The sequence below is a fragment of the Argentina anserina genome, chromosome 7, assembly GCF_933775445.1.
Source record: "Argentina anserina chromosome 7, drPotAnse1.1, whole genome shotgun sequence".
Classification (NCBI taxonomy): Eukaryota; Viridiplantae; Streptophyta; class Magnoliopsida; order Rosales; family Rosaceae; genus Argentina; species Argentina anserina.
In genome coordinates this window covers 6890796-6903231 of record NC_065878.1, presented here as the reverse complement: position 1 = coordinate 6903231, position 12436 = coordinate 6890796, and the positions used below count along the sequence as shown (strand labels likewise).

The 12436-nt window shown below is 38.0% G+C and overlaps 1 protein-coding gene and 1 pseudogene across 1 annotated transcript; one reads left to right on the top strand and one right to left on the bottom strand.

Moving 5' to 3' along the window:
* The first annotated feature begins 2172 nt into the window (after positions 1-2172).
* LOC126803477 (uncharacterized) lies at positions 2173-2978 on the top strand. The gene is made up of 2 exons (XM_050531280.1): positions 2173-2680; positions 2860-2978. Exons 1-2 carry the CDS (start codon positions 2173-2175, stop codon positions 2976-2978), a joined length of 627 nt encoding a protein of 208 aa, XP_050387237.1.
* Positions 2979-7990: 5012 nt separating this feature from the next.
* Positions 7991-9379, bottom strand: LOC126803296 (cytochrome c oxidase subunit 6b-2-like; annotated as a pseudogene).
* Positions 9380-12436: the final 3057 nt, after the last annotated feature.

The following is a 12436-nucleotide window of genomic DNA, read 5'->3' as shown; positions in this document are numbered from 1 at the left end:
GCTGTCAAACCGGAGGCTCAGCCAACCCAGCAAACACAAAGACGCTTTCAAACAAAACTTATTCCTCAAATTGAAGCATAAGTTGATAAGTTGATTGCCCCAGGCTTCATTAGAAAGGTTCAATATCCCAAGTGGATCGCAAACATTGTTCATGTCAAGAAGAAGAACAGAAAAATCCGCGTTTGTGTAGATTTTCGTGACTTAAATGAGGCGTGTCCAAAAGATGATTTTCCTCTGCCAATCATAGAGCTCATGGTGGATGCAACAACTGGGCATGAGGTTTTGTCATTAATTGACGGATCATCAGGTTACAACCAGATAAGGATAGCCTCAGAGGATGAGGAACTCACTGCATTTCGAACTCCCAAAGGAATTTATTGTTATAAGGTCATGCCATTCGGTTAAAAAAATGCCGGTGCAACATACCAACGTGCTATGCAGAAAATTTTCGGTGACATGCTGCAGAAGTATGTAGAGTGCTATGTTGATGATTTGATTGTCAAAACAAAGAAAAGAAGTGATCACTTGCAAGATCTACGAAGAGTGTTTGACAGGTTACGCAAATACCAGTGTGCCTTCGGCATTACTTTTGGAAAATTTCTTGGATTCATCGTGAAGCACAAAGGCATCAAGTTAGACTAATCAAAAATTAAAGCAATCTAGGAAATTCCAGAGTCAATAAATTTGCGCTAGTTGAAAAGCCTCCAAGGACGACTTACCTTCATCAGACGGTTCATATCGAACCTGGCAGGCCGTTGCCAACCATTTACTCGACGCATGAAGAAAGATGTTCCATTTGTATGGGATGAAGCTTGTCGCAATCCCTTTGAGAGCATAAAGAAATATCTGGCGAATCCTCCGGTGTTGGGTGGGGGTACACCTATCACCGAGAAACCTCTTATCCTTTACATCGCGGCTCAAGAGAGATCACTTGGGGCCCTTCTTGCCTAAGAAAATGAAGCCAAAAAGGTGAAAGCCTTGTACTACTTAAGTCAGACCCTCACCAGACCTGAGCTAAATTATCCGCCGGTAGAGAAGATGTGTCTTGCACTCGTCTTCGCCATTCAAAAGTTGAGGCATTACATGCAAGCTTACACAATGCACTTGGTGGCGTGAGCCGATCCAGTTAAGTTCATATTATCTAAACCAGTTCTAACCGGGCACATGGCTAAGTGGACGTTACTATTGAACTAATATGACATCGTATATATGCCCGCTAAAGCATTGAAAGGACAGGCGTTGGCCGATTTCCTGGCAGAACACCCTATTCCAGTGGATTGAGAATTCTCATATGAAGTCCCGGATGAGGAAGTCTTCCTTGCAGAGGTCCTCCCTACTTGGAAGCTGTTTTTCGATGGCTTATCTAGGGCAGACAGAGCATGGGCTGGTGTTATCTTTGTCTATCCACAAAAACAGATATTGCCTTATTCTTTCACTCTTGGGGAACTGTGCTCCAACAACGTTGCAAAGTACCAAGCGTTGATCATGGGATTGCAAACAACGTTAGAAATTGAAATCCAAAGTCTCGAAGTGTATGGAGACTCGAAGTTGGTGATTGATCAACTGCTCACTAATTACGAGGTCAAGAAGGAATATTTGGTACCTTATTTCCAACTCGTCACACAACTCTTGTAGGGCAGACGCATTGGCAAACTTGGCGGCGACCTTGTCTGGAGACAAAATTTTGGACATCCCAATTTGCCAAAGGTGGGTCGTGACAACAAAGCCTTCACTCCAGTGTGCCAGTTCTCATGTAGTGTCAGTTTACACCATTGATGTTGAAGATTGGATGCATCATTTTATCGACTATCTTGAGCACAACAAGCTTTCCGAAGATTCGAAGTAAAGGTGAAGCATCAAGCGGCGGGAACCGCGCTTTCTCTACTACAAAGAAACTTTATATAGGAGTCATTTGATGGAGTACTCCTTCGATCCTTTGGAAAAGATGAAGCGGCCAAAGCCATGGAAAAGGTTCATTTTGGAGTGTGTGGAGCACATCAATCAGGACAAAGTTATATTTTGAAGGAAGACGACTAGGGTATTATTGGCCCACTATGGTCAAGGATTGTATGGAGTATGCACAGAAATGCCTATTTTCATGCCAACTTCATTCATCAGCCACCTGAGACGTTGCATCTGATAATTGCTTCGCACCCATTCGATGTCTGGGGAATGGATGCAATCGTACCCATCACTCCGAAATCATCGGCTTATCATATGTACATTCTGGCAGCCACAGATTCCTTCTCAAAGTGGGCAGATGCGGTACCGCTCAAAGAAAAAAGAAAAGAAAATGTTGTCGACTTCATTACGGGAAGCATTATACAACGCTATGGTATACCGCGATGCATCATCACAGACAACGCTAAGTACTTCTTGAATATCGCAACAGAAAAGTTGAGCAAGAAATTCTACTTCAAGCTTCACTTCTCTTCGATGTACAACGCTCCGACAAATGGTTTGGCAGAAGCATTCAATAAAACGCTTTGTAACATTCTGAAGAAAACTGTCAGCAAGAAACAGAAAGATTGGCATGAGAAATTGGGTGAAGCTCTCTGGGCTTATAGAACGACCTATCAGACAGCCACAAATGCTACACCTTATTCTCTCGTCTATGGTGTCAAAGCCATGTTACCATTAGAGACAGAAATTACATCATTGAGAATCACTTTGCAAGAAGGTCTCACAAATGAGGAAAATGTCAAATTGCGCCTTCAAGAGTTAGAAGCTTTGGACGAAAAGAGGCTTGATGCACAACAACACCTGGGAATGCTACCAAGCTCGGATGTCACACGCCTTCAACAAAGGTGTTCGACCACAGTCATTTCAAGTTAATGATTTAGTTCTTGTTGTTCGAAGACCCATCATTATGGCGCACAAGACTGACCCCAGATTCAAGTCAAAGTGGTATGGTTGTTACGTCGTCAGAGAAGTATACACCAATGCAGCTTACAAAATTATGGCGGAAGACGGTTTGAGGATTGGTCTCATTAACGGCAAGTTCTTGAAGAAGTACCATGCTTGAAAATGTCAAAATATGCTCCAAGTCTTCACGAGCCTAAACTGCACAAGACATAAAAAAAGGCTCCACGCCTGCATGAGCTTAAACTACACAAGGCACATAAAAAACTACAACAAAGAAACTCTTGAATTACGTGATGACTTGATTCATTCTTTAGAAGGATATGTAGGTAGTTTGAGAATAACAATCTTAAGTTCAGTCACATCAAAATAAAAAATAAGGGTTTGTCCATCAAATAATAAAACAAATTCTTATTTCACTAATAATAGTAAGTTGAATTTCAAAATCGACTTATTACAAGATGATTGAAAAAAAAAACAAATAAAAAAAAAGAGCAAGTCTCAATCATTCAAGTCAGTTATCATATCCAGGTCAAACCCTTGAAGCTACTACCATGTTATTCAAAACTGGCTCGCAACTTCTTTGCCTCTTCAATCTCTGTTGCAGTCAGTTATGGAATCTCTCGGATTTGACACCCCTTATGTTTTAGATCAACAAGTCTTGCATCGTGAAGAAAAAAGTCTGCATCTAGTGAGTCCAACATCTGCTCTAGCTTATGTTGTTCTTTCTTCAATTTCTCATGGGACTCAAGCGTAGACTGACGCTGAACAAAAGTATTTTGTCGAATTTCTTGGGGTGTCGTGATTTCAGACTCTGTCTCTGCCAATTTTTGGGCACTTGTGCCCATGGCGCATTTGTGAGTGCATGCAAGTCTTGCCGAGTCATACAGGGTAGCGCTTGTCATCAACTGCTCCAATTTGTTTTTTTTTATTGTTGATGGGTCGACTTCATATTTGCTAAGTTCATTCGTCAACATATCAAGCTCATTCTTCCCAGCAATAATCATCTTTAGAGAATACGTCGCTATCAAGCCTTCTATCTTTGCACAAACTTCTGCAGGTGCTCACATGCGGATATCGCGGAGCCATTTACTTGTATCCACTACCTCAATATCACACACAGAAGCTTCAGGAAATATTTTTCTTTCTGAAGACTTTGTACTTTCCGTCGCCATGGACAAACCTGAGTATATGAGGGTGAAAAATGAGCAAAAATTATTGAAGAAATACGGGAAAATAATATATAAATATATTCGCGTGTACCTCTCTGGTCGACTGGCTGTGGTTTACTCTCATTTCGATATACGTCCTTTTCTGGGGGAATGTTAGCTGCACACTCCTCAAAAGGAAATTGAACGCCGTCACCTGAGCAGACTTCATCAAAATAACCGATATCTTCAAGCTGGGAGGAACAAAATTGGATCAAGTCGACAATAAGTGAACTGTTGAATATGATACATTCAACATAACTAAATGGGACAATTACAAAACCGAATACAATAAAAAACATTTATGTGAATACCTCAACATGCGCGGGCACGAGTTTTGAAGGACCAGGAGCATTCCTAAGAAAATTGCCGCCAAGATCAAAATTGGCATTGAGATTGTAGTAAATAGGGCCAAGATCAACAACATCCCGCTTTTGACATTTGAAGTGCACGTCACTATGGGTACTACTGCTGCTTCTACTACGCCTTCTGGATGTAGCAACCTTCTCCTTCGGCTTGGGGCGAAAATCTGATGAATCTCTGATTCCTTCCAAAACTGGAGAAGGTGGAACCTGAAAGGTATCAACCGGGGGAAAAACTTCGGCGGAAACCAAAATTTGAAGAGGAGTTGTCGCACGGTCGTCTACTTTAGCTTTTGGAGGCTCTTGTTGTGGCAAATTCACAATGATTATCTTCATAGGCGTCTTCAACGCACGATGATGAACTTTGAACCACCATTGGATGTAGTCCTGAGTAACCTCATGATGTCACTTTTCATAGGCTGGATTGCCTCACCCTTTCTGCCAAGCTTCATCAAGTTATCCCAAAACAAGTATGTCCGAGCCAAAGTTACGGGCTGACGATTTCCTTGGGAACCTCCGGGAACACCCTGAACATATCCGAATTGTCGGCTAAGTCATTGAGGGTTATAGGGTTCGACTATCACCAACTATCTTGCCGTAAGGATACAAATTTGGAGCGAAGACTAATGAGATAGGAAGAATCCGAACGAGAGGCTCTGTGGGTGTCAATGATCAGTTTGCACACACTTGGGACTTTGGTAAATCGTTCCATCTGCACATCATTACAAGCACTAAACAAGGCAAGGGCCTGCCCATCGTCGAAATGTCTTGCCGAAAATTCCCTGAAATATGAACCATCAAGGGCCTGAAGCTTTTTGGATGTCGAGAGAAGAAATATGTGCTGAAATATTCGCCCAACCACCCATACAAGTATTGAAAAGGAAGCACAGTTGGACAATTTCCTAGATCATTAGAGACATATATGGCATTCAAAACCTGATATATATTCGCCAATACGGGAACCGCCAAACAGTAGTTTTGACCTCGGGACATTCTGTGAGCGATCTTAAAAACTCTCGGACGAATAAAACCTGCATCATTCTTCGGGAATACGAATAAACAAAGCCAACACGCATAAAAGGCAGAGAGGTAAATAGATTTCATGCTTGCTTCTTCTACCTCTAGATCCTCGAATGGTGAAAGGTCTTCCGGAGTTCGCTGGCGAATCTTCGGAATGGCACCAGATGGATTGTGAGTACTAGCGGGCGAGTCCCTCTTGTTTCGTGTACTCTTGGTGGGAGGTCTCTTGTATCTCATTTGGCCCTTATACCAATACCATATCCATGTAGTTATCTTCACGTTGCTACGCTCTCTGTTGCACAATCTATGGTAAGCAAGAAACAAATAACGACAGCTTTTGGGGATGAGAAGCTCCGCTTCTTTACTCTTTGTAGAAAACTCATCAATGGGTGGAACGACTTCGTCATAAAATCTTTCAAGGATAGGCAAGCCTCCAATATGCTCAATGTCCAAAAAAGATATAGACATCTCCAATTACGATGTGTGCAGAGTGTTCGTAGTCGGGCACCAATATTCACAAAAAGCTCGCACCACGGGAGCATCACGATCATAGCTGAATAATGACACAAACACAACTCGATAGAGGCATGCCTTCTTGATGTGGTCTTTGTTTCAGTTTAATACATCTTCTACCCACTCCCAATAGTACTTTGTATAGGTAAAGCCGCCGGTAGTTAGAAACGCACTCCATTGCACAGAGTTGTTAGATATAGAGTCGTTGAGAAGCTCGAATGACACCGTAGGAGCATCTTTTTCACGATGTACAGACTTCAGCATGAAAACGTCTGAACCTAGCTCCTCGTTGCCTGACTTGGGCGATTAAAAGATGCCTCCACATGCTTAACCACATGTGGCCATGTTAAAACATTCTCCCCCACGTTTGTTTAAGTCATGTGGATGAGGAGAAGTAAAAAAGACATCTTCAACATGTTGTTGCCAAAAAAGGGAAAAGTCTAAGTCATGTCCCCCACACGCTTGGGGAAGTACAAATTTGAATGCTCAAACAAATGAAAAACAAATGGTAATGCTTTCGGTGGTGGTGGGACAAAATGATAGAAAATGGAATACTCCCTCATGCTTTCATTTACAAAATGTTGACGAGTGGCCTTTGCAAGAAAGGGAGGGTTCGTGTCTTGCCAGGTTAAAGTAAAGGATAAGAATTGTCAATGGAGGAGGTAGTGGAAAATGATGGTGGCCCTTTTGTAGTGGAACATTGTAGTGGTGTTAACGATGAATTTGGATGGAAGTATCTTCAAAATTAAATTCATCTGATTAAAATATATGATTGAAAGATTATTATAAAATTTGCGGAGCCTCGGAAGCTAACTCCACAAATTCTCTGAATCAGAGTGCATACTTCAAAGCTGCGCTTTCGGCACGTGACGATGACATGTCTGCAACACGACTTGAAGTTGGGGCATTTGCAGACACATGAATTTTAATGAAGTAAATCATCTTCATTAAATGATTAAAGCGACCAAGAACCCGACAAAATTGCACACGTGGCCCAAAAGTCAACAAAGTTAGTGCGGATCCGAATAAAACTCGTGTCAGCACATAAACAGATGATCGTAATCAAAGCTACGTGATTCCGACTTAAATCGGAAATTGAATGTCGTTGACGATTCAAAATGGTAATCAGACATTTGATTCAATTAATAAATTATTTAACGGTTATGATTAAATTAATTATTTTCTGTTTAATTTAGTTATGAGGATAACTAATTTTAAATTTATCAGAAAATACATATTGATTTAATTATACAATTAAAGAAATATTATTATTTTAGTGTCATTAAAATATTCTATAAAATATACGCTTTGACACTATAAATACCCCTTCTAACATGAAGAGAAGGGGACTTGAGAAGAGAGAGAAAATCACTTGATCAAGATCATTCTCGAGAAATCCCGAAGTCTCTCAAGTCTACGAAGAATCATCAAGCTACCAAATCGCTCGTTCTTCATCAAATCCAAATCCAAACTCAAGCCCATGAAGAATCATCAAGCTACCAAGTCGCTCATTCTTCATCAAATCCAAATCCAAACCCAAGTCTACGGAGAATCATCAAGCTTCCAAATCGCTCATTCTTCATCAAATCTAAATCCAAACTCAAATTCTCAAGATCAAGTTCATGTCACCCTTGAGCTAAGTTACATACGGAGATAGAATCAGAGGAGTTTACAAAGATTGTAACTTCACGCTTGATTATCAATAAATTATATTTTATTTGTACACGTGTCTGCATTCTCATTTGTTTTCAGATTTTCGTTCTACAGACACCTCGAAGAGCTATCAAATAGGAAAACTATATATGTGTGTTGAAAATAACACATAAAACAAATGTCATTTCAAGTGTATTTCAAGTTCTTCACAAATGCAGTGCTTTCAATGAACCCAATGAAATTTGAACCGTTTACTTATTGATTCAAAATAATCCAAGTGAAAATCATGATACTCGATCATAAGAGTCAAAATAGCAAAAGTAAACCAAAACTATTTCAAAAGAAAGATCGTTTCAAGCTGCTGATGTAAAATTAAAGCAGACCCGGGAAGGTACCACTTTCCCTCTGCTTATTCCACTTCTCAACCTACAACAATTTAAACGCGCATGATGAGGTTAAGAAATTAGAATTAATAAGGTAGAAATTAGTAATATCTTTTGTTATGATTCTGCACTTCAGAAACCTATTTAAGCAACTAGGGAAAAATACTACAACCAGTAGCACACGTACATGGTCTAATTAGCTGATTAAGAAACTAGTCTTCCCCTACAATACCCTCAACCCTCCCATCCATAAATTTGAAAAAAGAAAAAAGAAAAAAGAAGAGGAAACATAAAATTAGTTACTATGAAGAAACAATTGAGGAATATCAAATGTGAATCATATTCTATCAAAATCTTCACCAACTCCCTTTTTTTTATGAGGAAACACAACCATTCTTTTATATCTCTACTCATACTATATCTAAAACAAATGCATCATTCCACATTTCCAGATGTTGAAATAACACATTTTGCTCACCTTATAATAAAGACTAGAGAGCAAACTACCATAACTTTCTATGAAAGTTCATTTTATCTCAAAATTATGTAATAGAACTTGTGGTGTTCTTGATTTATTATTTTCCCACTATTTTTTATTTCTGCTGCTTACACACATGCAACCGCTTTATTAAAATTACAAAACAAGAACAATGTATGAATCAGCCTGTCAAAAATTTCCACAATTGCAGAAGAAATGAGCAAGAAAATACTCACCCATTCGCTTGGACAAAGCGAACGGTACTATTTGGAAAATCTTTAACATTCACTACTCTTCACCATTTGCTGCCAAGCACCTGCCATTGATTTAAAATGTTTGAATTACGCAGTCAACCGTATTCCATGGAGCTACTAAAGCAATAAAGTATGGAAATCTACCTATGAAACTCAATGTATCGCGTGAAACAGTGTCTGGTTTAATTTGTTGTAAGGAATTGAAAATCAGCAAGTGTTGTTTTCAACTCCATCTATGATACATAGCAGAAATTCAATGCATGAAATGTCTCAAATTGTCAATAGTAGCCAACTCGACACGATAACTCCATTTTTGCAAAGAGTTTATCAATTTGAGAATTAGAATCAACAATATTGAAGTGTCACTAAAATGTAGGTAAGACTCGCAGTTAAAAATTGACAAATCGATTTGATCACATTATGCATCAATCACTGTAAAATACATTTGATATAGGTACGGTATTCATTTCATTCAACCATTAATTACACAACTACAAATCATTCAATTTATTCAACCACAACTAAGAATCTATCTCCAAACATCATATTAATATTATAAAAAATCAAACACCGAAGAAATCATCAATCAACAAATTAATCCAGAATTCAAAATGTTAATCAAGAGAGAGAGAGAGACCTCGGCCATGATAGATAGTTGGTCTGTGAAAATGAAAGAGGGAGAAAATTGGGAAAATTTGGGGGAGAAAAGGGTGTTGTGTATATGAAGAGGAGGGTTGAGTTTGTCTTCAGGTCGTCAGATGATTAATTGTCCACCGAAAAGTGATGTTATACAAACTATTGTATTCATTTGCCTTGTGTATTATTTTATTCCCCTCATTTCATGGTTTGAGTCAATTTAGTTTAATTTTGTTGTATATGTGACTCTTTAAAGCTTATATATTTAGACATATCATACCTATATATAATCGATCACCACCATAAGCATTTATTTGATCCGTGAGATTTCATCATTAATCATTTAGAGCATCTTCAAGAGATTATGCATTTTGGAGAAAAATTGCCCAATTTTTACTCCAATAGCTTCTCCATCTCATTCTCCAATATAGAGAAATAGATGAAAGATGAGAGATGATTCTCCATATTTACAAGATTTGGCAAAAAATTTGCATAACTAAATATTAAATGCTACATTTTCTCCAATAATTCAAACATAGATTACAACCAATCAAAAATATGAATAATTTATTGCAAGTTAACAATATAAGAATATACAATAATTTATGGTAATAATAAATGATAAAATTGAATATTTTATTATTGTGATAAATGAGAAATCTGTAAAATAAGAAAGTTGTTAGAGTTTGAACATGAAAATTTTAGAGATTTTGAAATTTGCTTCTCTATTGTAGAAAAAATATGGAGATGCTGTTAGAGATGCTGTTAGAGATGCTCTTAATCCTAATGAGAGATGTTGATAGAATGATCTCATCATCGAAGAAAGCCACACCATTCAAAGGAAGAGGGAAAGATGAGAAAAATGTGGAAGATGATAAACAAGTTAAGGGCAAATTTGGAGTTAAGGAGTGTCGTTTGTAAAAGTTGAGGTGCAAATTTCACTCGTGAAATGTATCATCGTGAGTCAAATGTGGGTTGAGGTGTTTTTTCATCATTACGAAAATGTCATTAAGTCCAAATAACTACTATTATTACTTAAAAGTTATAAATGTTTTCTACTAAAATTAGGGACCGACAATAGTGACATCCTTGATCGCCACTTTGACTGCGGTTCACTAATTGATGTCTAAGTAACTCTCCGTCTATTGCAACATCAGCCTAACGACCAAGGAACTCGAGGAGAAAAGTATAACCATCCCTACACCGCGAAGCCGAGCTCCATACCTGTTGACACTTTGTGATACATTTGAGTTTTTTTTTTGTTTTTCTTTTTGTTTAAATTTTTTTTATACATTTGAGTTTTGAAAATGAATGCAACCTAATTTGTTATTCTACTCTCATATGCAACTGACAGTATACATTTTTTGGTTGCCTTGCATGTCCCCGTCTGAGTTGTTCATTCAACTAATATCGTAGTTGCCTTGCATACTATCAAGGTATCAAGTCATAAATATGGCTTAAAAGCTAGAATTGTGAAAACTTATTTGTTTTCTCAAGGTGTATTTGGAAGATTAACTCACATATTGTGCAAAAACATAATATTTAACGTGAACTCTCATTTTTGAAAAAATTGCGAAGTCGTATTATCCACTGATATAATTTAATGGTTCGACCAAGAGCTACCATTTATTCAAGATGAAATTAAATTGTAATTACACAAACACAACATGATGTGCGCCCCAAACACATGCTATTAGTCTATTGAATCATGTTAGTAAATGACGTGAACCGATGATAAATACTAGCGACCATGTGTTACAGAAATTCGTTCACCAATTTATATCGGTTGTTTACATAGCTAGAAAGTTGTAAATCATCGCACCAATTTAGCATTCACTTTTGTCTCCTTGCATCAAATCCCCTATAAGCATTTTTTTTTGTTTGTTTGTTGAAAACCGGATAAGGCCCTTTAAGTGGGTACCTTCACCAGGTGCCTCCATCAGGCCCCAGTAGCTTACCATCCAGGCAAGCTTCACGTTCACTTTCTCAACTGTCAAATGCCTCTCAATTCGGCCTTAGGCGACCAGCCTTTTGATTCATGTATAAAAAGATACAATTCAGTGGCTTTTTTTTTAATTAAATAAATCATGCTTTGCGTTTTCTATACCAACTATGCACCAAGTAATCTGAGGAATCTATTCGGGGGCAGAACAACAACAATTTGATGACAAATATTGATATTGCTGATTTGAAAAGCTTGCATTGTCCAAAACTGTACCATCTTGAATGAATTGAGACAGAGGGGAGAGGTCCTAGGAAGAGAAGAGAACATTGTAAACCTGCCTAGGAAAGGTTCTAACTTTCTCCTCTACCAGAGTCCCCCATAATGCGTTAACAGAAACTCAACGTGAAGGTTTCATATAATTAGAAAAAAGCTAAACTTGACGTATGCAATTATAATTAACTCAACACCACATGTAAGTGATGTAACCCAGAAACAGAAAAACTATCCAGCACAGTATGGCCATTTCATATGATATTATCATGAAACATGAGTCTTGAACAAAGGTTGTTTGAAAAGTATCATATTATAAATAGAAACAGAGGAAAACGGCAAGAGAAGATCAGTCTTTTCTGAAGAAAGGAGAAAGAGAAGAAAGATTCTAGAGTAACTAAGTCTGAGAGCAAGAATTAGAGTGAATGAATATTACCCAGTATTGAAGGGGGATGTGCAGAAGCGCTTCACCTCCGTCATCAAAGTATCCCATAACTCAAATATCTAATAACACCAACTATTATTTAAAACTTTTTTCACCGAACCCTCTCACTCGTATTCTCTCTTTCAATCAACCTCCAAACCCACTTAATGTTTTTCATTAGAAACTATTAAAAATCAGAAGGTTGCTTTAAGGTTGTTTGAAATTCTCATTACACACATATACCAGCATCGTGTACAAGATGTTGCACTATCATTTTGAACTTCCACGTTGAACACAAAAGACATATTTGGCAATGAATCAGTTAATCAGTTAACTAATGTCTGCCAAAACCTATATGAAAACTCTAACATGAGATAATGCTGGGAGGAGATAAATCTGAGGGCAAGTTCTGAAAAAAAAAATACATG

Excerpts from the sequence above, each read along its gene's own strand:
- LOC126803477 (XM_050531280.1), top strand. The coding sequence starts at position 2,173 with ATGGATGCAATCGTACCCATCACTCCGAAATCATCGGCTTATCATATG. Across the intron at positions 2,681-2,859 it reads GAGAATCACTTTGCAAGAAG|ACCCATCATTATGGCGCACA; the intron begins GTCTCACAAATG and ends TGTTGTTCGAAG.